Consider the following 23,590-nt stretch of genomic DNA (forward strand, 5'->3'; position numbering starts at 1 on the left):
ACTGCCGAGCCGTGAAGTTCGTGACGAATCGAATTTACTGTAAGTTCGCTCATCTCTAGTAAGATCCTCAAAAGTACTTCATCTTGCCTCAGTAAACGTGTCTCAAAATGATATTTTATAAACTGTTAAATTGTGGAGAGAACGTGATGGCAAGGACATGTTTGTCCATGTTTTTCCTGGGAGTAACCACCAGATTGACTAATGAACTGCGATCCTTACCTGCCACAATGCGATTGGCTCTGGCTAGTATATGGGAGGAATATCCCCTATCTTTTAATCTACCGTATTTTTCGCCGTATAAGACGCACTTTTTCCTCCCCAAAACTGGGGGGGAAAAGTTGGTGCATCTTATACGGCGAATACACGCCTATCGCGGCGGTCCCTGCGGCCATCAACGGCTTGGACCCGCGGCTAATACAGGACATCACCGATCGCGGTGATGCCCTGTATTAACCCTTCAGATGTGGCGATCAAAGCTGACCGCCTCGTCTGAAGGGAAAGTGACACTAACCCGGTTGCTCAGTCGGGCTGTTCGGGACCGCCGCGGTGAAATTGCGGCGGTTCCGAACAGCTTACAGGACCTTACCTGCCTCCTCGGTGTCTGCTCCGTGCCGGGATCCCCTGCTTGGCCGGCGCTCTCCTTCGACGCCATCACGTCGTCGCGTACGCCGTCCCGTCATCCAGTAGGAGCGGCGTGCGTAGCGATGTGATGACGGCAACAGAGAGCGTGGATCCCGGGGAAGAAGACGTCCGGAGAGTCGGGGACACCACGGGGACGCGGCGATAGCGATGAAGCGACATCCAGGGCAACGGTGAAGGGTCCGGAGCGGCGGGGACACGTGAGTATAACCTCCTATCCAGTGGTCTTCAACCTGCGGACCTCCAGATGTTGCAAAACTACAACTCCCAGCATGCCCGGACAGCCAACGGCTGTCCGGACATGCTGGGAGTTGTAGTTTTGCAACATCTGGAGGTCCGCAGGTTGAAGACCACTGTTGAGTTCAGAATCTTAATTTTTTTAGATTTTGCACCTATAAATTAGGTGCGTCTTATACGCTGGTGCGTCCTATAGGGCGGAAAATACGGTATGTGCTAATTCTTTTGGAATAGCTCGTGTGGTATGAAGAGGATGATTACAGTCAGTTCTGAATACAGTGTTGCCTGATATAGGTTTACGATGACTGGATACAGAAATGTTCTCATGGTGCTGACCTGTAAGTTCCAAATCAAGAAAAACAATGAAGGTGGAATGAACTTGAGTAAATTTCATATTATAAGAATTGGAGTTTAGGTATTCAGCAAACAGTGTTGCGGACGCCACATCACCTCATTTGGAGGGACCAAGGACTCCGTTTGGAATAAATGTCCGCCGTGAACTGCTATTTTATTACTAACAAATAATGTTGCCATGATTGAATTGTATTATACTTATACACACTTGTTATGTTGTATAAATTTAGACATTCTTTGCAAACATGCCGTCCTTGATCCAATATGGTTTTAACCAGGGGTCAAGTCCTGGGGAAAAAAGTGTGGGAACTTACCCAAGATTTCCACTCAAAAGCTGTTTCTGCAGGGCGTCTACTAATGAATACAGTGTTCCTGCTGGGAAAAAAGTGCAGGAACTCCGTTCCCATGCGTTCCTGCAGGTCTTGAGCCCTGATTTTTTACAATGTTGATTTTATGTGGTAGGTCATATCATCTTAGGCTCCTTTCACACTATGAATTTCTCCGTCACATGTTCTGTCACTACAGCTGCAAAACCTGTCTGTTACAAAACCCCTGACGGCCGTGACTAAATTGCATTGCAGCCTATGGGGTTTTGTAACTGCCCGTTTGCACCCGTATATGCCCATAATTCATTACGGCCGTTATACAGTGACGGGACATCGTGGCGGAAAAATTACTGCATGCAGTAGTGACGGAACATGTGACGGAAGTTTGTAAACGGAGAAATTCATAGTGTGAAAGGAGCCTTATTGTTATTGTTTTCTCTCAGGTGGAGGGTGAGGTATTGGAGCTTTTCATAGTTCCACCCACTTTTCAGGTATTTAAACCCGCACCTGAAAGCAGACGAACGTCACCAAGAAAGAGCGCAAGTTCTTGAAATGCGTTGGCTGCTGTAGTTGATTTTACCTGTGTGTGTCAAGTTCCGAAATAAAGCTGCATATTTCCAAGTGCTGGATCACCGTCTGTTTTCTGAAGAATTTCTGTATGCCTAGCCGGGCAGAGGTCCGTGCACTCTCATGGGGAAGGTGAGCTGGATCTCTTGAATTTATTTCATAACATAGTGTCTGTACCCGTGTGTGACGGTGGTTTCACAATTCTCCTGTGATTTCCCCCCAATATTTATTTTTAACCGCAAACAAAATTACTCAGGTCTCAGGTTTTCCCAGGTTGCAGTGCAGCCGAGACATTTCATCACTAGTCAGGTGATGACAAGGAGCCTGTCCTGCTTCAATGGGTGTGGTGACTGCTGAGTGGAAGAAAAATAATTGTGCAATAGCTGTAGGCACCCTGGTTAGAAAACACTGGTCTTTTGAATGGAAGGCAGCTCATTTGTGTTTCAATGGGTGGGGTGGCTGATGTGTGGGAGAGAGGAAAGTGACCTCAAACTTACAAACAACAAACTATGAGATTTGTAGTTGAAGAAGGAAACTCCAACAGGAAATAGCCAGTTCCCAAAAAGATAGTCTCAGTGTTATGGTAATCAAATTATTTACTACACTAAAAGACTTTTGGCCGTATCTGCTTGGATAGGATGGCCCATGTCAGTGGTTCTAGCACCCACTGAATCAGTCAGCACTAGGACAACCCAGGCAGACATTTCATAGTGTGAATGCACCCTAATTGGCAATTAAAGGGAACCAATCATCAGATTTTACCCTATATAACGCTTGGCAATGTGTTATATAGGGTAAAATCTTTATCCTCACCATACCCGGGGGACGCTCCTGTCCCCAGGGATGGTGAAGATATGAACTTATAAACTAGTCCCCGCCGGCCCCGTAAGTAGTCCCCTGGGCGGGGAGCTCCTCTTACCAGGTCCCGTTCTTCAGCCGGCAGCGACGCCCCCTCGGTTAGATTGACGGCCGCGTCATCGCTCTACTCACTGAACAGACAGAGCAGAGCGACAACGCGGCCCGTCAATCAAGCCGAGGGGTGTCCCTGCCAGCCGAAGTAATGGGACCTGGTAAAAGCAGCTCCCCGCCCAGGGGACTACTTGCAGGGCCGGCGGGGACTAGTTTATAACTTCATATCTTCACCATCCCTGGGGGCAGGAGCGTCCCCTAAAGATGGTGAGGATAAAGATTTTACCCTATAGAACGCTTTGCCAAGCGTTTATATAGGGTGAAATCTGATGATTGGTTCCCTTTAATACATGGTGCCAGGTTCAGCAAAGGAAAAGCCACTGTTTGTTGTGGTTCCCAACTTTGCTTAATAGGCTGGAATAGGCAGATAATATAATACTGACCAGATGCTGATGCCAGTTGGGCTGGTATTATAGGGGGACATTTATCAATGTTCGCTTATGTATTCCTTTTTTTAGTTATTTTTTTCTTACAATTTTTTTGCTTATGTGCGACTCATTTATCAACTGCTTTCAGCCTGTTGATAAATTTCTTTCGCTTAAGCACTTTTTCTTTTTTTGCTTTGGTAGTAGCTTTTTCTGCTCCATGTCTGAGCTGGAGTACATTTAGTAGGTTTTTCATGCGATGCCACTTTTTTGCGACTTTCGCACTTGATAAATCTCTGACCACTGCAAGTCAAAAATCCCTTTTTGCTTTGGTAAGCAAGATTTGTATTTTTTGCTTAGGACACTGATTATGCAAAAAGTCGCAGAAAAAAGAGAGTAGTAGCACATGCGACTTTTTTGCGACAATTTTAATAAAAAAAAACCCTACTAAATGCTTTGATAAATGTCCCCCATAGTTTCCTTGACTGTTTTGATTTGTTTTATGACACATGCTCTAGGAATGACTTGTTTGTGGTATTTTTCCCATAGGCTTCTCTATAGCAGTTGAAAATCACATGAAAAAAAAGTGCTTGTTTTAAATATTACCAAATAATAACAATTGTAAAAATGCCATTATAACCAGTTAAAAACTGGCCCTTTTTTTTGTCTTCTGCACCCAAATATGTGCCGAAAATGTGTTCAATGCGTGCCCATTTTTTCCAATGGAAATGAGTGCAGCGTTTTAAATGCATCAGAACAAGTGGAATTAAATTGCACTAATCTATGTTGAAAAATTAGGCCCAAAGTGTCAAAATACTGCTATCCTCTGTATTTTGCATCATAATTTTTTTTCGCTACGTTTTCTCTGATTTGGTTCTAGAAGAATACCAAGACCCAAATCTAAAATACAAAAAAAAAAAAAAGACTTCAAAGGGAAAGTAAAAATTTTAAACAAATTTACACATTCTTTTTTCCCAGATTTTGCTGCAGAAATGCTGAAGATCTGCAGCAGCTACAAATTAACACATATTTAGTTTACGTTTCCAAACAGTTACAAATCTGTACCCAGCTCCACACAGCAAGGCTATATTCACACCCGAAATTCAAGCCCCATTGACTTTATTGGCATTCCGCCGCGGAATTCTGGAAAATATAAGACCGGTTTTATATTTTTGCATAATGCGGAAAGTGGAATTCCACTGTCTCAATGGGACTGCAAAATCCTATTGAAATCAATAGGCAGTAAATTACGGTGGAATTTTTTGCTGGAATTCTTCAGCGAAATTTGCGATGGTAATTCTGCCATGTGAACATAGCCTTAGGAGCAGATTTGCCAATGCAGATTTATCTGATTTACAAGATTTTCTGCTAAATTTCTGTTCAATTTTGACCTTCCCTGAGGTAATAATTTTTTTTTTTTTGCATCTCTATAGTTGCCACAGGCAAAGATGAAACTTAAAGGGGTATTCCATGAAAAAAAAAAAATTTCATATCAACTGGCTCCAGAAAGTTAATCAGATTTGTAAATTACTTCTATTAAAAAATCTTAATCCTTCCAGTACTGTCTGACAACAGTACTCTCTGCTGGACAGGAGAGGTTTGCTATGGGGGATTTTATGCTACTCTGGACAGTTTTTGAGACAGACAGAAGTGTCAGCAGAGAGCACTGTTGTCAGACAGAAAAGAACAACTCAACTTCAGCAGCTGATAAGTACTGGACGGATTAAGATTTCTTAATAGAATTAATTTACAAATCTGTTTAACTTTCTGGAGCCAGTTGATATGAAAAAAAAATGTTTTTTTTCCTGAGCACAAGGACTAAATCTTATACTGGTGTACCGGTGATCGCTGTTTCCTCTCAGTACATGTGTTATTATGTTCCCATTTCTTGAGATGGTGTTCTCATATACTGCAGGAGTCTAAAAAATTTCTGAGCATGGATATTCATTGCATAATCCAATAACCGTTTGCAGTACTCATTCTCCAAGTAATAAAAGTAATGTAATTTTGCTACAAAAATTCTGATATCTATTCATCTGCTGTCCCGGTAATTACATTATACAGTGTTTATGAAAGAGAATATAATATTTATTACCAACTAAATAATTTGAATGTATAATTCGGAGGACGTCTTTCTACTAAACTAATTTTGCTATAGAGTGCTTATAGGGTGTATCAAGGCCTGTATACCTCAACTATGAGAGACATAATGAGAAAAAAAAATCCATAAGTATTTGTCCAATAACAAAAGCTAATCTCAATACTTTGGTTTCATCTGACCATATGACATTCTTCCAATCCTCTTCTGGATCATCCAAATGCTCTCTAGCAAACTTCAGATGGGCACGGACATGTACTGGCTTAAGCAGGGGGACAAGTCTGGCACTGCATAAATTGAGTCCCTGGCAGCATAGTGTGTTACTGATGGTAGTTTTGTTACCCAGTTCTCTGTGGTTCTGGGATTTTTGCTCACCGTTCTTGTGATAATTTTGACACCACGGGGTGAGTTCTCGCATAGAGCCCCAGATCGAGGGAGATTATCAGTGATCTTGTGTGTCTTCCATTTTCTAATAATTGCTCCCACAGTGGATTTTTTCCCAGCCTGATGCAGGTCCACAATTTTGTTTCTGGTGTCCTTCGACAGCTCTTTGGTCTTGGCCACAGTGGAGTTTGGAGTGTGACTGTTTGAAGTTGTGGACAGGTGTCTTTTATACTGATAACAAGTTCAAACCGGTGCCATTAATACAGGTAACAAGTGGGGGACAGAGGAGACTCTTAAAGAAGAAGTTACAGGTCTGTGAGCCAAAAATCTTGCTTGTTTGTAGGTGACCAAATACTTATTTTCCACCATAATTTGCAATTAAATTCTTTAAAAATCAGACAATGTGATTTTATGGATTTTTCTCATTATGTCTCTCAAAGTTGAGGTATACCTATGATGAAAATTACAGGCCTCTCTCTCTTTTTTTTTTTAATTGGAAGAACATGCACAATTGGTGGCTGACTAAATACTTGTTTGCCCCACTGTATAATATTGGGGGGGAAAAAAAGAAGAAATTGCATAAAATGAATCTACAGGCCAAAGTGTCACAGTGTGTGATCTGGAATGTAAGCAATGCAATAAGCAGCTAATATAGAGTATAAGCAGATCATTCAGAGCATTACAACTCTCAGGAATTCTCACTGTGTGTTAAGTGACAGTGATTCACATTCACAGCCATGTACAATAACAGTATGGGATGCACATGGAGACACACAGCACACATGGAGACACACAACACACGTGGACACACACAACACAGATGGAGACACACAACACACATGGAGACACACAACACACATGGAGACACACAACACACGTGGACACACACAACACACATGGAGACACACAACACACGTGGACACACAATGCACATAAGGAAATACAATACACATAAAAACATGCAATGCACACAGGGATATACAATGTTTCATGGATACAAACAAAACAAATGGAAACACAAATTAGAGAAGGACACAAAATCCACACAGGAAGAAACAATGGACATGGAGGCACACAAAACATATGGAGACACAATATGCACATACAAACACAAAATTCAAAAGGGCTTTTCAAAGCAGGTGCAAATGACCATAGTGAACCTCTCCTGCTCTGGACAGTTTCTGACACAGACAGAAGTGTGAACAGAGAGCACTGTGGTCAGACTGGAAAAAACGACACAACTTTATCTGTAGTACATCTGTAGTTTACAGCTGATAAGTCCTGGAAGGATTAAGATTTTTAAATAGAAGTAATTTACAAATCTGTTTAACTTTCTGGTTCCAGTTGACCTGACATTTTTTTTTAACACAGTGTTCCTTTGGTAAAAGATTTTGAATCTGAAAATATTTTTTCAATACTTTCTGGAACAAATAATGATGGAAATACCAATAGCTACTGTAAATTGCCATGTAACCACCATAGTTAAGGCATGCAATACCCAGATGCTGTATTCACGTATATAGTGCACAGTTATACCTAAGACCAGTGTTTTCCAACCAGGATGCCTCCATCTGTTACAAAACTACAACTCCTAGCATGCCCAGACAGCCAAAGGCTGTGGCAGGGACCGGACCGGGGCGAGCGGCGGGGACCGGATCGGGGTGACTGCTGATATCTATCAGCAGGCACCCCGTGCAAACCCCTGGGGGGGTCCCGAGATCGCCGCAAATCGTCGGTCAATTCAGACCAACGATTTGCGGATTTTCCAGGTGAATCGGGTCTCTGGTGACCCGGAAAAAAAGGATGAATGGGGCTGTCCGAGACAGCCCCATTCACCCTTACCCAGCAGGAGTGAGGTGGCACTGGTGCCGCCTCATGATCACGTGATTGATCGGTCAGAACGACCGATCAATCACGACCCTGCTGGGCGGCGATCGGGACTGCGAAGATGGCGGAGATTGGCGTCGGCGGAGGTCTTCTACTGTGCCCTGGTCCGGCGGGGTCCCCTCGGGATCAGTGGCCGCGACAGGAGCAGTAGGATTGGCGGCAGCAGCGGTGGCAGCCCCAGCGGAAGGATCCAGCAGGAGGTGAGGCCTGGTCACTTTCTGCTGTTGCGTACCAACAAATCGCAGCATGCACAGACAAAGGGCATGCTGGGAGTTGTAGTTTTGCAACAGCTGGAGTTCCAAATACAACTCCAGTCTGTGCATGCTGGGGGTTGTAGTTTTGCAACAGCTGGAGGTACTTTTTTTCTATGAAAAAGTGTGCAGCCAGCTGTTGCAAAACTACAACTCCCAGCATGCAGAGACTACTAAAGGGCATGCTGGGAGTTGTAGCAGTGTGCCTCCAGCTGTTGCAAAACTAAAACTCCCAACATGCCCTTCAGCTGTCAATGCATGCTGATTGTTGCAGTTTTGCAATAGCTGCACACACATTGGTTGTGAAACTGAGTTTGTTAGCTAAGGCTGGGTTCACACTACGTTTTGTCCCATACGGGAGCGCATACGGCAGGGGGGAGCTAAAAGCTCGCGCTCCCGTATGTCACCGTATGCGCTCCCGTATGTCATTCATTTCAATGAGCCGACCGGAGTAAAACGTTCGGTCCGGTCGGCTCATTTTTGCGCCGTATGCGCTTTTACAACCGGACCTAAAACCGTGGTTGACCACAGTTTTAGGTCCGGTTGTAAAAGCGCATACGGCGCAAAAATGAGCTGACCGGACTGAACGTTTCACTCCGGTCGGCTCATTGAAATGAATGACATACGGGAGCGCATACAAAGGCATACGGGAGCGCGAGCTTTTAGCTCCCCCCTGCCGTATGCGCTCCCGTATGGGACAAAACGTAGTGTGAACCCAGCCTAACTCAGTGTTTTGCAACCAGTGTCCCTTCAGCTGTTGCAAAAATACAACTCCAAGCATGCACTGAGAGACTGTACATGCTGGGAGTTCTAGTTTTGCAACAGCTGGAGGCACACTGTGCGGTGTCCCAGTACCACATTCTATACGGTACTTATTTATTTATGGGTCCCCATAGCCAGAGTCCCTAGGACGTAGGGATCCCTGTCAGCCAGTCTACCCCTAGTCGCCTCTATTCTAGTTTATAATCAGTAATTTATTCATAGGTTAATGTAAATAGAATAATATGTGTAAATAAACGGTTAATTACTTGTTTCCATTAGCGTTGCAGGACCTGCGGGTCATGTGACGAGGTGAACTCAATGGTATTTAGCTTGAGGACCTTTGGAGGCCCTGTGACGTAAGCAATCCCATCTCACCATGTAATGGTGAATGGCGGACGTTCGGACCAATCAGATTCGCCCCGCCCCCTGCCCAAATTTTCAACATTTTCATGAAATTTGGGGATTTTTCACCAAGAAAAGATGCAAGTAACAACGAAAATGTACCACTGTGTTAAAGTACAATATGTTACGAAAAAACAATCTCGGAATCAAAACAATCAGTAAAAGCATTCCAGAGTTATTAATGCTTAAAGTGACAGTGGTCAGAATTGCAAAAAAGGGCTCAGTCCTTATGGTGAAAAAGGGCTCAGTCCTTATGGGGTTAAGGCCAAAATGGGCCTGGCCCTTAAGCGGTTAAAAGAAGGCTTTACCTTAGACCATTTACTAAGATATAGGACAGCATTACACTAAATGTCACTAAATGTCAGAGCAAATTAAAATAACCAAAAATGAAATACTATAAAATGTCAAATAAATGAAACCCAACATTTCACTCTACTAGACATTCTATCAGGTCTAACATGACTTTGCAATTGAAAGTGTCACATGCACTATATAAACACTTGCGTCACTATTCATCCACACCCACATACTTTAATCTGTCAGCCAATAACAAAATCTAATATACATATATGGTGCGGCCCAGCCGGTGATGTATCAGTGATGTCCCTTGATGTATCAGTGATGTCCCTTGATGTATCAGTGATGTCCCTTATATTGACAACTTCAGACCTAGGTGACATCAGCATTCCCTATAGGACGACCATTAATTGGAACATTTCAACCAGATACAATATTAGTATCATCCTGTGTTATCTACATTATCTACATTTGGAATCCTCCAGCCATTCATTCATAGAACCTGCTCTATGTTCTCTGCAGGTATTCCCAATACATTGAAAGTCGAAAAAGCCTTTAAGATGGGAATGCAAACAATCCCCATACCTTCTTTCCATGAGCCGCTCCCATGCTACGAGGAGCTGGAAATCCAATCTCCCCCCACGGAAAATGCTGCCGCTCCTCACAATTGGGTCCTTGACTTTCTGAGAGTTGGCACTTTGCAGAGTGTGTATTGTCCACCCAGACTCCGGAAAGGCACAGACTGCATGAAACACACACAGCCGCTGGCACCCTGACAGCACCAGTTTATTTTACCCAGCGAGAAGAAGAAATCAGCAGCATCTTAAAGGAGAGGAACATTTTCACTTGTCCTATGCAGGAGAGAGAACAATCTTTTCCTTGGTGGAGTGTTCATGCCATGCACAATAGTACCTTTCATACAGACCCCGCTGTTAAGCCGGGCTCCTGATGCAGAAAGGCTGGACAAGATTAAAGTAATTGCTCCTGACAGCCCAACATGTCACAGAATGCCGAGCAGTTCTGCAGGAGATTCAGGAAACATTTTGCAGCGGAGACGTACGAATGCTAATATTTTCATTGTGCGTCCGCAGTAAATGTTCGCAGAATGATGGAAGTAGCTCATCCGCACTGATACATAGGCAGAGACTGCCAGTACTGTATACATAGGTACAGGATTAGCAGTGCCCCTGGGCCCAATTCCTGATATGTCCCAAAAGCCACATGAAATGACAGAAGTATTATAAATATTACATGATAGTTGGGGCCCTATTACAGATTTTGTATTAGGGCCCAGAAACCTAAAATGTACCGGTCATTTCAGGTGACTTTTTAGGATAAGCTGTCCTGTGTGTGTACATGAGGAGCAATACAATATATTTCCATTATATAACTTGTATACTGGGGCATATCTGTAGGAGGTGCAGTGGTAGCAGTGGCATCGGGGCCCTGGTGCCTAAGGGGGCCCCAAGGCACATCTGAAGAGACCAGTATTATAAATGGAACATGGGGCCCTGTTGCAAATTTTGCATTCTTACGCCTCTGCTTGTATATGGCATTTTCAGTAGATTTCTGCTCTGCAGGCTTCATCAATAATTTTAAGTTCTCTCAAAGCTGGTGGCAGAGCTCCCCCTCCCCCCCCCTCCATAGACCTTGTATTGCTTGTCTTGCAGACACAAAACAAAGCTAAGATGATTTTCAGAGAAGAAGATTTGAACAGGGTGGGGGGGGGGGGGGGGAATCGAAAAAAGTCTGGATAACAGGAGAAACAAGGGTTTCATACATCTGCTAGTACTATTATTATATATGTAATGTTTGTGAGGGCTTGTTTATTAAATTTTATAGGTCAAACTGTAGGTATTATTTGTACCATTATGAATACAAATTATGTATTTTATATATTTTACTGGTTTTTTTTTATATTGTAAATGGTAAAAGGAGGAGGGGGTGTTGAATGCCTGATATTTGTGATTTGTAAAGTCTTTAAAGGAAATATGTAGCAAAAGCAACTTAAGTGTTTGATTGCGGGGTCTCCTGCACCTGGACACGGCTCTGTTGCGGCTCTCCCGTGCAGGAGGCATGTCGGCCGCAGCATGACGCCGCGGCCAACACACCTCCTCCATGTAGTTCTTTGGGAGAGGCTAGGATGCAGCATTCATGCCTCCCCGCCTCTCCCATAGAGCTGTATGGGGAGGCGGCATACTGTTCACCTCACTGAGGTCAGTGCTACGGGCATTAGCCGCTCTCACAATGCTGGGGCCCATTTGGGAGATCGCGGGGGGTCCCAGTGGTCAGACCCCTGCTATCAAACACTTACCCCCTATCCTGTGCATTTTTTTTGCAGTATAAGTTTACAGAAAATAGTATAGGATTGTGATTATCTGAAAGGTAAAAATAAAACCGCATTTAAACATTAGCAATTGTTTACTAAGCATAAAATAGTAATTGTTTACTATGCATAAAAAAAGTTATAACCAGTGATAGCAAGTAAATATTATTATTAGATTTTTTTTACAACTATTTTTTTTACAACTTTGCTATCAACATTACATATGATAACGCTGACAATCTGACTCAAAAACTATTTAACATTCCTGACTTTTTTCTTGACAGCATTGCCATCTAGTGTCAAAAAACATAAGTGCAGATACCATAAAAATAGATTAAAGGGGTTATCCACCATAAATTGATTTTAGTGTGTACCTGGCAGACAGTAATGGACATGCTTAGGAAGGATCTGTGCTTGTTTTGGGGCTAAATGGCTATGTTGTGAGATTACCAGAATGCTGTGGATATCATTTTGTGAACTGGTATTTCCTGTTTGAGTTTCCTTCTTTGCCTAAAAATCCCATAATTCCATTTTCCTCCCTCCCACACATCAGCCACCCCACCCATTGAAATATAAATGAGCTGCATTAATTCAAAAGACCTGTGTTTTTCAATCAGGGTGCCTACAGCTGTTGCATTAGTTGCAGTTTAATCTCTCTCCCACCAAACGATCCCTCCACCCATTGAAGCAGACAGGCTCCCTGTCATCAGCTGACTAGTGATGTCAGGTCTCGGCCGCATTGCAACATGGGAAAAATCTGAGACAACAGTCATTTTGTATGCTGTTAAAAATAAATATTGGGGTGAAAATCACATATGAATTGTGAGGAAACCATCACACACAGGTACAGACACTATATTATAAACTACACTAACTTTACAGCCCTTGTAGCATAGTCAAATAAAAAAAAAATCCTGGAATATCCCCCTTAAAAAAAATGTTGGGGTGAAAATCACATAAGAATTGTGAGACCACCGTCACACACAGGTACAGACACTATATTATATTATGAATTACACTAACTTTGCAGCCCCCGTAGCATAGTCAAATAGAAGAAAATTCCTGGAATACCCCTTTAATGTGTGTGCTATTTTGTATATAATTTTTACTTTAGTTTTGTCAACTGGACGAAAAAAAATGAAACCATTCAAATTCATATAGTAATTTATAAAATAATTTATATAGAAGTAATTTACAAATCTGTTTAACTTTCTGTTTTCCACAGAAGTACTCCTTTAAGGACATTGCCCATTTTGGCCTTAAGGACACTTTTTTATTTTATTTATTTTTTTCCCTCTTCGCCTACTAAGAGACGTAACTCTTTTGTATTTTTATCCACAGGCCCATATAAGGGCTTGTTTTTTGTACTTTGTAATGACACCTTTCATTTTACCCTAAAATGTATGGAACAACCTAAACAATAGTATTTTGCAGGGAAATTAAAAAGAAAACCCCAATTTTGCAACTTTTAGAGTGCACTTTACAGTAAAACTGATATGTTATCTTTATTTTGTGGGTCAATACAAAGTAAATCATTATTGTACTACTTAAGGGTGCGTTCCCACAGGGCGTATACGCAGCGTATTTGACGCTGCGCAAAATGTATGGCAGCAGCGGGAAATACGCTGCGTATACCTTGCTCACTATACACACAGGGCTTTCCGGCGGCAGTCCTATGTGTACAGTGAGTTTTGGAGGCGGAGCTGCGCGTCGCAGACATGCCGGCACACGGCCCCGCCTCCAAAACTCACTACACACATAGGGCTGCCGCCGGAAAGCCCTGTGTGTATAGTGAGCAAGGAATACGCAGCGTATTTCCCGCTGCTGCCATACATTTTGCGCAGCTTCAAATACGCTGCGTATACGCCCTGTGGGAACGCACCCTTAAAAGACAAAAAAAAAACTCCACTTAAGACCATTTTTGTCTTTAAGACAAAGCCAGTTTCATTTTTTTGTATTTTCATTTTTTCCTCCTTGTCTTATAAAATTCATAACTTTTTTTTTATTTTTCCATCATGAGGGCTTGTTTTGGGGTTTATTTACAGTAAAATGTACGGCATAACCCAAAAAATATTTTTTTCTCGGGAAATTGAAAAGAAAAATTTAATTTTGCAAATTTTGGAGGGTTTCCTTTTTTACATAGTGCACTTTACGGTAAAAATGACATGTTCTATTATTTGTTTTGTGGGTCAATTTAATCAAAATGATACCCATGTTTATGCCCTTTATTATAATTGTACTTATCAAACTTTTTAAACAAAATAAGTATGTTCTAAATCACTCTATTCTGACCCCTCTAACTCTCATCTTTCAATATACAGGGCTGTATGAGGGCTAATTTTTTGTGCCATGATCTGTCATTTTTATTGGTACCACTTTTGCATATATGTGATTTTGTGATCACTTTTTATTTCCTTTTTCTGGAAAGTGATGTGGCCAAAAAGCAGCTGATTTCAGATTTTTTTTTTTTCGTTTACGCTGTTCATCGTACAGGATCATTAACATTATATTTTGAGAATTCTGACATTTAAAGACACGCTGATACTAAGTATGTTTATTAAATTATTTATGCGTTTTGGGGTAAAATAGGGAAAAAGGGCCTTTTTAAATTGTTTTAAAACTTTTTTACTTTTTTTTTTACACTTACACTTTTCCTTTTTTAAACTATTGTTTTGCAATCTGTAGATTGCAGATACTGATCAGTGCTATGCATAAGTAGGAGGTCCCCTAGCAATGATGAAAATGAGCCCCCCCACCACACACACAGGGTGAAGAGGCCAAAGTCACCTTCCTACAAAGCCTCATAGCAGCTTTATGATCTAACCATATAGCCCTTGCTTGTATATATTATTGTTTTGAATAGCATTACTGTTACACTTGCTGAATAACTGCTTCATATTTTGCTCAAATTGTGTCATCGGCGCTAAGGTAGCATTATATCGGATAGGGCCCTAACATTAAACAGACTCACTTATATGGAGATGAGCTAGTTGCTGTATAAAATGGTAGGGCATTTGGTTGGTAGTCAAGAGAGAGAACACAGAACAATACAGTAGAAAACATTTACTGTACATGGGTATACATTAGACATGAGGTTACAAATACAAATGTGTCATATCATAGATTATTCTGAGAAATGTGGGGACCATCCTAAAGAAGGACAAAACTCATATGTTGCCTCCATAGTTGGGATGGCCTTTGGTAATATGTAGTCATGTTTGTAAAAACAAAATATGGCTTCTTTGACACTACAAAAAATAGCACACATATTAAACTGGCCTAAACTTCATTTCAGTTATTTTATAGGAATAATGCTGTCCTTTTCCAAATTTCCAGTTTACTCCGTCGGCATAGCTGGCATGTGTTCCTCTCAGATATTGTCCATTTAGATGGGAATTATGGCATTCTCCGTACCACCAAGCACCTTTAAAGCGTACTGCACAATTTTCTGAAAAAGCATCATTGTCTTTGTCTTTGGTTGTGAAGGGGCGGCCATTGTGATAAGCGAGACCGTCACCTGCATGCAAAAAAAAAAAAAAAAAGGAATAATTTTTCACATTTTCCTCTGAGGATAAGACAACACATCGCAGCTGCAAAACACAATGGCATTGGGTTTTACTGTGAATCACATGGTTTTGGAGCCCAGACATAAACTAGAATACAATCTACAGTAAAACTGCACACTGACGCAGTTTTTGTCTGGAGCAAGTCTGCACTTTAACTTGACTTTAAAGGGGCACTCCGCCCCTAGACATCTTATCCCCTATCCAAAGGATAGGGGATAAGATGTCCGATTGCGGGGGTCCAACTGCTGGGGACCCCCGGGATCTCGGCTGCAGCACCACGGTGTCAGTACTGCACAGAGCAAACTCACTCTGTGCGTAATTACGGCAATGTAGGGGCCGGAGCATCGTGATGTCACAGTTCCGCCCCCTCGTGATGTCATGATGCTCCGGCTCCTGTATCGCCTGTCATTACGCACAGAGTGAGTTTGCTCTGTGCAATAATGACAGCGGGGTGCTGCAGCCAGGATCCCGGGGGTCCCCGTGATCTGACATATTATCCCCTATCCTTTGCATAGGGGATAAGATGTCTAGGGGCGGAGTACCCCTTTAAGGCTATGTTCACACAGTATTTCTGAGTGGGTCCAAAACACAGAAAACAACATGCAAAACTTCAAATTATATTTTTTGTATGTCAGTTCAGCTTTTGATAAAAAAAATACACAAAACATAAGCAACAAAATGAGGCCCAAAATAAGGATGAAAATACTGGGCCTCATTTACTAAGAGTGTAGGGATGTTGGTTCAGACTTGAATGTTGTCTCAGACTTGTAGGATTCCACTCTATTTACTATGGGTATTCGGGAATGTCAGGAAAATTTCCTAGGTGGAAATATCCAGCCATTTATTCCCAGGATTTACTGTGAATTCAATAGTCCTACCACGCCCACTTTGCGACAGACCCTTTCCCAGCTTTTCACATGGCAATGTCAGGTTAGTTGGATTTTCCTGGTGCACCCTGTCGCACAGTGTCTGAGACAAAATAACTTGGAAAAACCTGATAAAAACTAGTGGGATTTAGATTATCAAATGAGGGCCACTGTGTGTGAACAAAGCCTAAGGGTAGGGTCAAACCCCTACCCCTTAATTCCCTGGTTGAACTTGATGGACATATGTCTTTTTTCGACCGTACTAACTATGTAACTATGTAACTATGTGTCATAATTTTCTGGGTATTTGCTGCTGAGTATTTTCCTACCCATTGAAGTCAAGGGGTAGCAAAATTAACTGCAGAAATTATGCAGCAAAATACGCACACGTGACCCTGCCCTAAAGGTCCGTTTACATGGGAAGATTACCTGCGGAATTTCCCCCTGAACTAGGCCGAGAGCAGTCGCAATGTGCAGTATACTGCACATGCACTCAGAGACTCGCGCATCGCAGTGTGTCTGCTCATAGCGGTACTGCCACTCCGAGCAGGTACATCTAAAGGTACCCTGTAACAGTCCTTCGGTGGCGGATCCGCAGCATAAAATATGAGCTGCGGATTTTTCACAGCAAAAATGCTGTGGAAAGTCTACAGGTAATGCGCCCGTGTGAACTTTCCCTTAGGTTACGTTCAGACGAGCGGATCCGCATCGTATTTTAAACTGGGGATCTGCCGTCGAAGGACTGTTACAGGGTGCCTTTAGACGTTCCTGCTTTGAGCGGCAATACGCCACTACGAGCAGACACACTGCGATGTGCGAGTCCCTGTGTGCATGCACAGTATATCGCACATCGTGGCTCCCCTTGGCCTAGCTCACACAGGAGGAGCGGCCGCGATGTGTGCACATTGTAGCAGTGTGTCCGCTCGTAGTGGCAGATTGCCTCTCTGAGCAGGCACATCTAAAGGCACCCTGTAGGGGTCCTTCAGCGGTGGATCCACAGTGGAGCCGCTCTTCTGAACGTACTCTTAGGGTACATTAGGGTACATTCACATGAGCAGATATTACGCTGTGGATCCGCCACTGAAGGACCGCTGTATGCTGCCTTTACAGGTGCCTGTTCGGAGCGGCAATACACCGCTACGAGCAGACACACTGCAATGTACGATTTGCACAAACTACAGTATACTTGCACATCGCAGCAGCTCTCGGCCTAGCTCATAGAGTAGGGGGAGCGACCGCAATGTGTGTGAGTACACCGCACATGCGCAGTGACTCACACATCGCTTTAGCAGCGTATTATCCTGGAAAGGCAGCATACAGCAGTCCTTCAGCGGCGGATCCGCAGCGTAACATGCGCTGGGGATCTGCTTGTGTAAACATACCCTTAGGGTCAGTTCACACGTGCGTTTTTTCACTGCAGATCTGTTGCAGATTTGCTTCGGCAGATGTTGTTGCCCATTGACTTTTTCAATGGGGGAATTGAGGAGTTCAGTGTCTCCCAACCAGGGGTGCCTCCAGCTGTTGCAAAACTACAACTCCCAGCATACCCGGACAGCCGTTGGCTTTCCGGGCATGCTGGGAGTTGTAGTTTTGCAATAGCTGGAGGCGCTCTGTTTGAGAAACAATGGTATAGGTTATGGTGTAACATTTCGGGATTTGGATGATTGGTTGGATAAATACTGGCCATTGCATTGCATTTTAATATAAAAATACCGGCAGGGTGGGCAAAATTTCAGCTGTGCCGGTAAAATACCGGCCAGGTGACAACCCTATGTGTATTATATGGACTGCCCCCTGATTTTGTGTTCCTTGCCAGTGGGTGGGGGAAGCCCTGCCAATGACACCTTATTATTGGTGGTCTTGCAGGCATGGGGATATGTTACATTTTCTAGAACAGTGATTTATGTCAGCTGTGGTTCTTCAGGTATAGGAAACCATATCTTAGATATTAGGTTTCTTAGTATTGTTCTCCACTACAATACAACTACTCAACATTACCTGTAGTGCCTTCAATGAAAGGGCCAACATTCAGCTTATAATTGTCGTTTTCTCCTGATAGGGCAAATGAAGCATAGGTGGCAAAACTGTAGCTATGTTCAAAATCTGTCAGATCTATTCGAAGTGTATGGGTTCCTAAAATGTTAAACATATACAGAGTTATCTTTTAAGAGTAGTATGTATAGCGATTTGCAGTTCTTTAGTAACTGGCGTGTCACAGTATGCACAAGAACACTTGTCTATGGTATTGACAAAGGAGTCTTAGGGTACATTCTCTCGAGCTGATTATCTGCAGAATTTCTGCAGCATATTTGCTGAGGAAAATCTGCAGTGGAATTTGTTACCACTGACTTCAATGGGTCCAAAGCAAAATCTGTAAATCTGCCTCTATTACGGACTTTCTGCTGACCCATTAAAGTCAATGGTAGCAAAATCCGCTGTGGAAATTCCGCAGGTAATCCGCCCGGGTCAATGGACCCTTAGACTGGGTTTACACTTCAGAATTTCCTTGATGAATTTCTTCTACTTCTTCATGCAAAAACCATGGCATTCAAGTAATTCTGTGCAGGTCCAAGCAGTATTTCCACATTCATTGTGGAATTAAAGCCCCATTGATATCAATGGAAGGTCCAGAGGAGGATTATATTCTGGTTCAATGGGGGAGATTTATCAAAACCTGTGTAGATGAATTGTAGTGCAGTTACCCATAGCAACCAATCAGATTGCTTCACAGGCCTCTTTAAAAATGAAAGAAGCAATCTGATTGGTTTCTATGGGCAACTGCACCACTCTTCCTCTACACAAGTTTTGATTAATTTCCCCTATGTCCATTCTTGAAGCATAAAAATAATCCTTATCAGGAGCTTCCATTGACATCAATAGGGGGTTTATTTCATGTGGATTCCAGCAGAATTTACACATTGACATTTTGTTTGGATCTGCCATAAAGTGGTACTCCAACCCTAGACATGTTATCCCCTATCCAAAGGATATGGGATAACATATCTGATCGCCGGAGGGAGGGGGGGGGGGGCTCCGGTGGCAGGAACCCCCGTGATCTCCGGGCAGGTGCTGCAGCGTTATGGGGACGGAAGTCTGGGGCTTCCGTGATCGTGACATCAAGTCATGCCCCTTTATTCATGTCTATGGGAGGGGGCGTGACAGCTAGTATGTTTTGAAGTGGGGAAAGAAACCGGAGTACCCAGAGGAAACCCACGCAAACACTGAGAGAACATACAATTTATTTGCAGATGTTGTCTTGCTGGGATTTGAACCCAGGACCCCAGCATTGCAAGGCAGCAGACTATATGTGTTAAAAAACACAACACAACCACTCTGAGTGAATGCACCCTTATGGACTGCCAAATACGGTGAAATAAGAGTTACCTGTAGATGTGAGGCGGTGAATATTGTCATTTCCCAGCCAGAACTCACTAAGCTGGTTACCAAACCCTTGCTTGTAGTCATTCCACTCTCTGAAAAAATTCACAGTGCCATCATACCGTCTCTGGAAAACCTACAGATTTCAAAAAGAAGTAAAAGATAATACATAATAGATGATAATAAACATTAAGTTTGAATGTAACGTGGTGTCCTGGTGCAGAACACACTTGTCCACCTGCCCTGTCAGGTGGATGTCACTTTGCAGTGTCTGCTCTGGCCCACAGCTAAGGTTACATGTATTGTCTGTCATAATGTAATTTTATGTAATGTCATATATTTAATGCCATTTATATTTTGTTCTTGCCATGTAATTTTGTCTTTGCAGGAGTAATGCTCAGCAAACCCCATAAACCCCACTTTGGCTGATTAGGGCCTCCTGCCCTGCTCCACCCAGGTCTATCTAGATACGATGAAGCAAGCTAGTTAGAGAGGAGAGTTGAGTACAGTCAGAAGGGTGAAGCATCTCTGCAGTATGCCTGCCCCCATACCTTTATAGTATGGGGTATGGTATGGGGCAGGCATACTGGGGCAGGCAGGGGGTTTAAATGTTCTGAATGTTGGCCAGTGGAGTACCCCTTTAACCCCTTAAGGACCCGGGGTTTTTCCGTTTTTGCATTTAAGTTTTTTCCTCCTTACCTTTAAAAAAATCATAACTCTTTCAATTTTTCACCTAAAAATCTATATGATGGCTTATGTTTTGCACCACCAATTCTACTTTGCAATGACGTCAGTCATTTTACCCAAAAATCTACGGCGAAATGGAAAAAAAATTCACTGTGAGACAAAATTAAAAAAAAAAACACCATTTTGTAACTTTAGGGGGCTTCCGTTTCTATGCAGTACATTTTTCGGTAAAAATGACACCTTATCTTTGTTCTGTAGGTCCATACGGTTAAAATGATACCCTACTTATATAGGTTTGATTTTGTCGTACTTCTGGAAAAAATCAAAACTACATGCAGGAAAATGTATACGTTTAAAATTGTCATCTTCTGACCCCTATAACTTTTTTATTTTTCCGTAAATGGGGCAGTATGGGGGCTAATTTTTTGCGCCATTTTTGTATTAATAGGACTTATTGATACGACTTTTTATTCATTTTTTCATGATATAAAAAGTGACCAAAAATATTTTGGACTTTGGAATTTTTTTGCGCGTACGCCATTGACCGTGCGGTTTAATTAATTATATATTTTTATAATTCGGACATTTCCACACGCGGCGATACCACATATGTTTATTTTTATTTTTACTTACACTGGGTTTTTTTTTATGGGAAAAGGGGGGTGATTCAAACTTTTATTATGGGAGGGGTTAAATGATCTTTATTCACTTTTTTTTTCACTTTTTTTTTGCAGTGTTATAGCTCCCATAGGGACCTATAACACTGCACACACTGATCTTTTACAATGATTAGTGGTTTCTCATAAGAAACCACTGATCGATGATTCTGCCGCTTTACTGCTCATGCCTGGATCTCAGGCACTGAGAGCAGTCATTCGGCGATCGGACATCGAGGAGGCAGGTAGGGATCCTCCAGCTGTCATGTAAGCTGTTCGGGATGCCGCGATTTCGCCGCGGCGATCCCGAACAGCTTCCTGAGCAAACCGGCATGGTTTCACTTTCAATTTAGACGCGGCGTTCAACTTCGAACGCTGCGTCTAAAGGGTTAATAGCGCGCGGCACCACGATCAATGCCGCGCACTATTAGCCATGGGTCCTGGCCCCACGTTATAGATCGGGAGCGGACTCAGGACGTACAGGTACGCCCTGGGTCCTTAACAGGTTAATGGGGACAGGTACAATGTCTACTTCTTTGTCTAACGGTTCCTGAGAGACTGACTGCCTGCATATGGATTTCCAACAACCAGGTCCAGTGAGAGAAAGCCTCAGGCAACTCCAGTCCAAATAGGTTTGTCCTGGCAGTAAGCCCTAACCCTGGAACCCTGTGTGTAGAAAATCTAGGCCAGGGGCAGCCATTTCTTCTGTCTCCAAGTCTACATCTTCTATGCTGTCGACAATCAAGTCTAAAGTCTAGTCAAGCTCAACTAAGTCAAGTCATCAAGTCACTTAGTCTGTCTAAGTTAAATCTCAGTCACAAGTTAATCTGCAAGGGCTATAAGTCCCATAGAGCCAAGAAGCAAGTGTGGTTCTATGTTGCATTCCTCAGCTAATATTGCATGAACGTGAACTGTTCCTGTCTGTATAACATTGTAAATTCCTGTTACAGCGGCTTCACTAATGTTACGCCGAGCGCTCCGGGTCCCCGCTCCTCCCCGGAGCGCTTGCAGCATCCTCTCATTCGCAGCACCCCGGTCAGACCTGCTGACCGGGTGCGCTGCAATATCACTCCCAGCCGGGATGCGATTCGCGACGCAGGAGGCGCCCGCTCGCGATGCGCATCCCGGCTCCCGTACCTGACCCGTTCTCCGTCTGTCTTGTCCTGGCGCGCGCGGCCCCGCTCCTTAGGGCGCGCGCGCGCCGGGTCTCTGCAATTTAAAGGGCCACTGCGCCACTGATTGGCGCAGCAGGCCTAATCAGTGTGTTCATCTGTGCACTCCCTACTTATACCTCACTTCCCCTGCACTCCCTCACCAGATCTTGTTGCCATTGTGCCAGTGAAAGCGTTCCCTTGTGTGTTCCTAGCCTGTGTTCCAGACCTCCTGCCGTTGCCCCTGACTACGATCCTTGCTGCCTGCCCTGACCTTCTGCTCTTGTCTACTCCCTTGTACCGCGCTTATCTTCAGCAGTCAGAGAGGTTGAGCCGTTGCTGGTGGATACGACCTGGTTGCTACCGCCGCTGCAAGACCATCCCGCTTTGCGGCGGGCTCTGGTGAATACCAGTAGCAACTTAGTAGCAACCGGTCCACCAACACGGTCCACGCCAATCCCTCTCTGGCACAGAGGATCCACCTCCAGCCAGCCGAATCGTGACAACTAACCTGGCATTTGAGGTATTTCTTGCCCAGTGCCAGTCACAGGCAATTGCATATCCATGGTAGAGTGGTGGTTAACACTCCTGGCATTACAAACTCTTGTCTACCTACACAACACCCCTTAGGCCACCATAGTAACAGAATAAGTTAATAATGTGGTTCAAGTGTCACAAGTGGTTTATAAATTATCTTGGAAAATAGTGGGCATCTAAGTTCATGGCAAAACTTTATAAGATTGTCTGTCATTTTAATGGAATTTGAGGGTGCTTTGAAGTAGATAAAAAAAAATAAATACAAAAAAAAATTATGCTGAAAACTAAGTACAACTTTAAATTATTAGTAAAATCAACCAACTAGGGCTGTTAAAGGGTTTATCCAGGCTTTTAAAATTGATGAGCTAACCCTATTATTTAGGAGCATATAAACACATACAGTATGATGACTATCATTAATAGTTAGCAATGAAATTGACCTTTAAACCAACAACAGTAGAAAAACCTGGGACCAATGAGATAACTAGAGATGAGCGAATTTTAGAAAATTCGATTTGGCCAATTCTCCGAATTTTCTGAAAAACATTGGGTTGGGTATGAATTTATTCTCGGCAAATCGCTATTAAAAACAGCTATTTCTTGGCAACAGAGAGGCTGAATAGGGGTGTAGAACACTTTGCCTTGTCGTAACCCTCATAGGGAGTGTGCTGTGTTAATGAAATAATACTGTTACTCAGTATGACATGCAGATTACAGGCATCACTATTAGAATCACTGCCGCTCAGGGTCTGGATGTGGCAGCAGGGAGACCATATGGCGTCAAAATTGAAGAGATTAAAGAGATTTTTTAATGTAATTTTTATTTTATTTAATGTGAATTTATTTTAATTTTATAAAATCCTTTTTTGGGGACCCATTCTGGTG

At 43.0% G+C, this 23,590-nt stretch overlaps 2 protein-coding genes across 4 annotated transcripts in view; both read right to left on the bottom strand.

Moving 5' to 3' along the window:
• Window positions 1-10,263, bottom strand: part of FAM107A (family with sequence similarity 107 member A) — a 219,807-nt gene extending 209,544 nt beyond the window's left edge. Inside the window, exon 1 of the mRNA XM_056524483.1 lies at window positions 10,124-10,263. Coding sequence (XP_056380458.1) covers window positions 10,124-10,147 — 24 coding nt within the window. The 5' untranslated portion in view covers window positions 10,148-10,263. The remainder of the gene's footprint in view (window positions 1-10,123) is intronic.
• A 4,667-nt stretch (window positions 10,264-14,930) lies between these two features.
• The window catches only part of LOC130275887 (ficolin-2-like), a 104,824-nt gene continuing 96,164 nt past the window's right edge, over window positions 14,931-23,590 (bottom strand). For all 3 annotated transcript variants that reach the window (XM_056524489.1, XM_056524488.1, XM_056524491.1), the window contains 3 exons: window positions 19,681-19,810; window positions 18,295-18,429; window positions 14,931-15,381 (listed from right to left, as the gene is read on the bottom strand). In XM_056524489.1, coding sequence (XP_056380464.1) covers window positions 15,134-15,381; window positions 18,295-18,429; window positions 19,681-19,810 — 513 coding nt within the window. In that variant the 3' untranslated portion in view covers window positions 14,931-15,133. The remainder of the gene's footprint in view (window positions 15,382-18,294; window positions 18,430-19,680; window positions 19,811-23,590) is intronic.

The sequence above is a fragment of the Hyla sarda genome, chromosome 6 (assembly GCF_029499605.1).
Source record: "Hyla sarda isolate aHylSar1 chromosome 6, aHylSar1.hap1, whole genome shotgun sequence".
Classification (NCBI taxonomy): Eukaryota; Metazoa; Chordata; class Amphibia; order Anura; family Hylidae; genus Hyla; species Hyla sarda.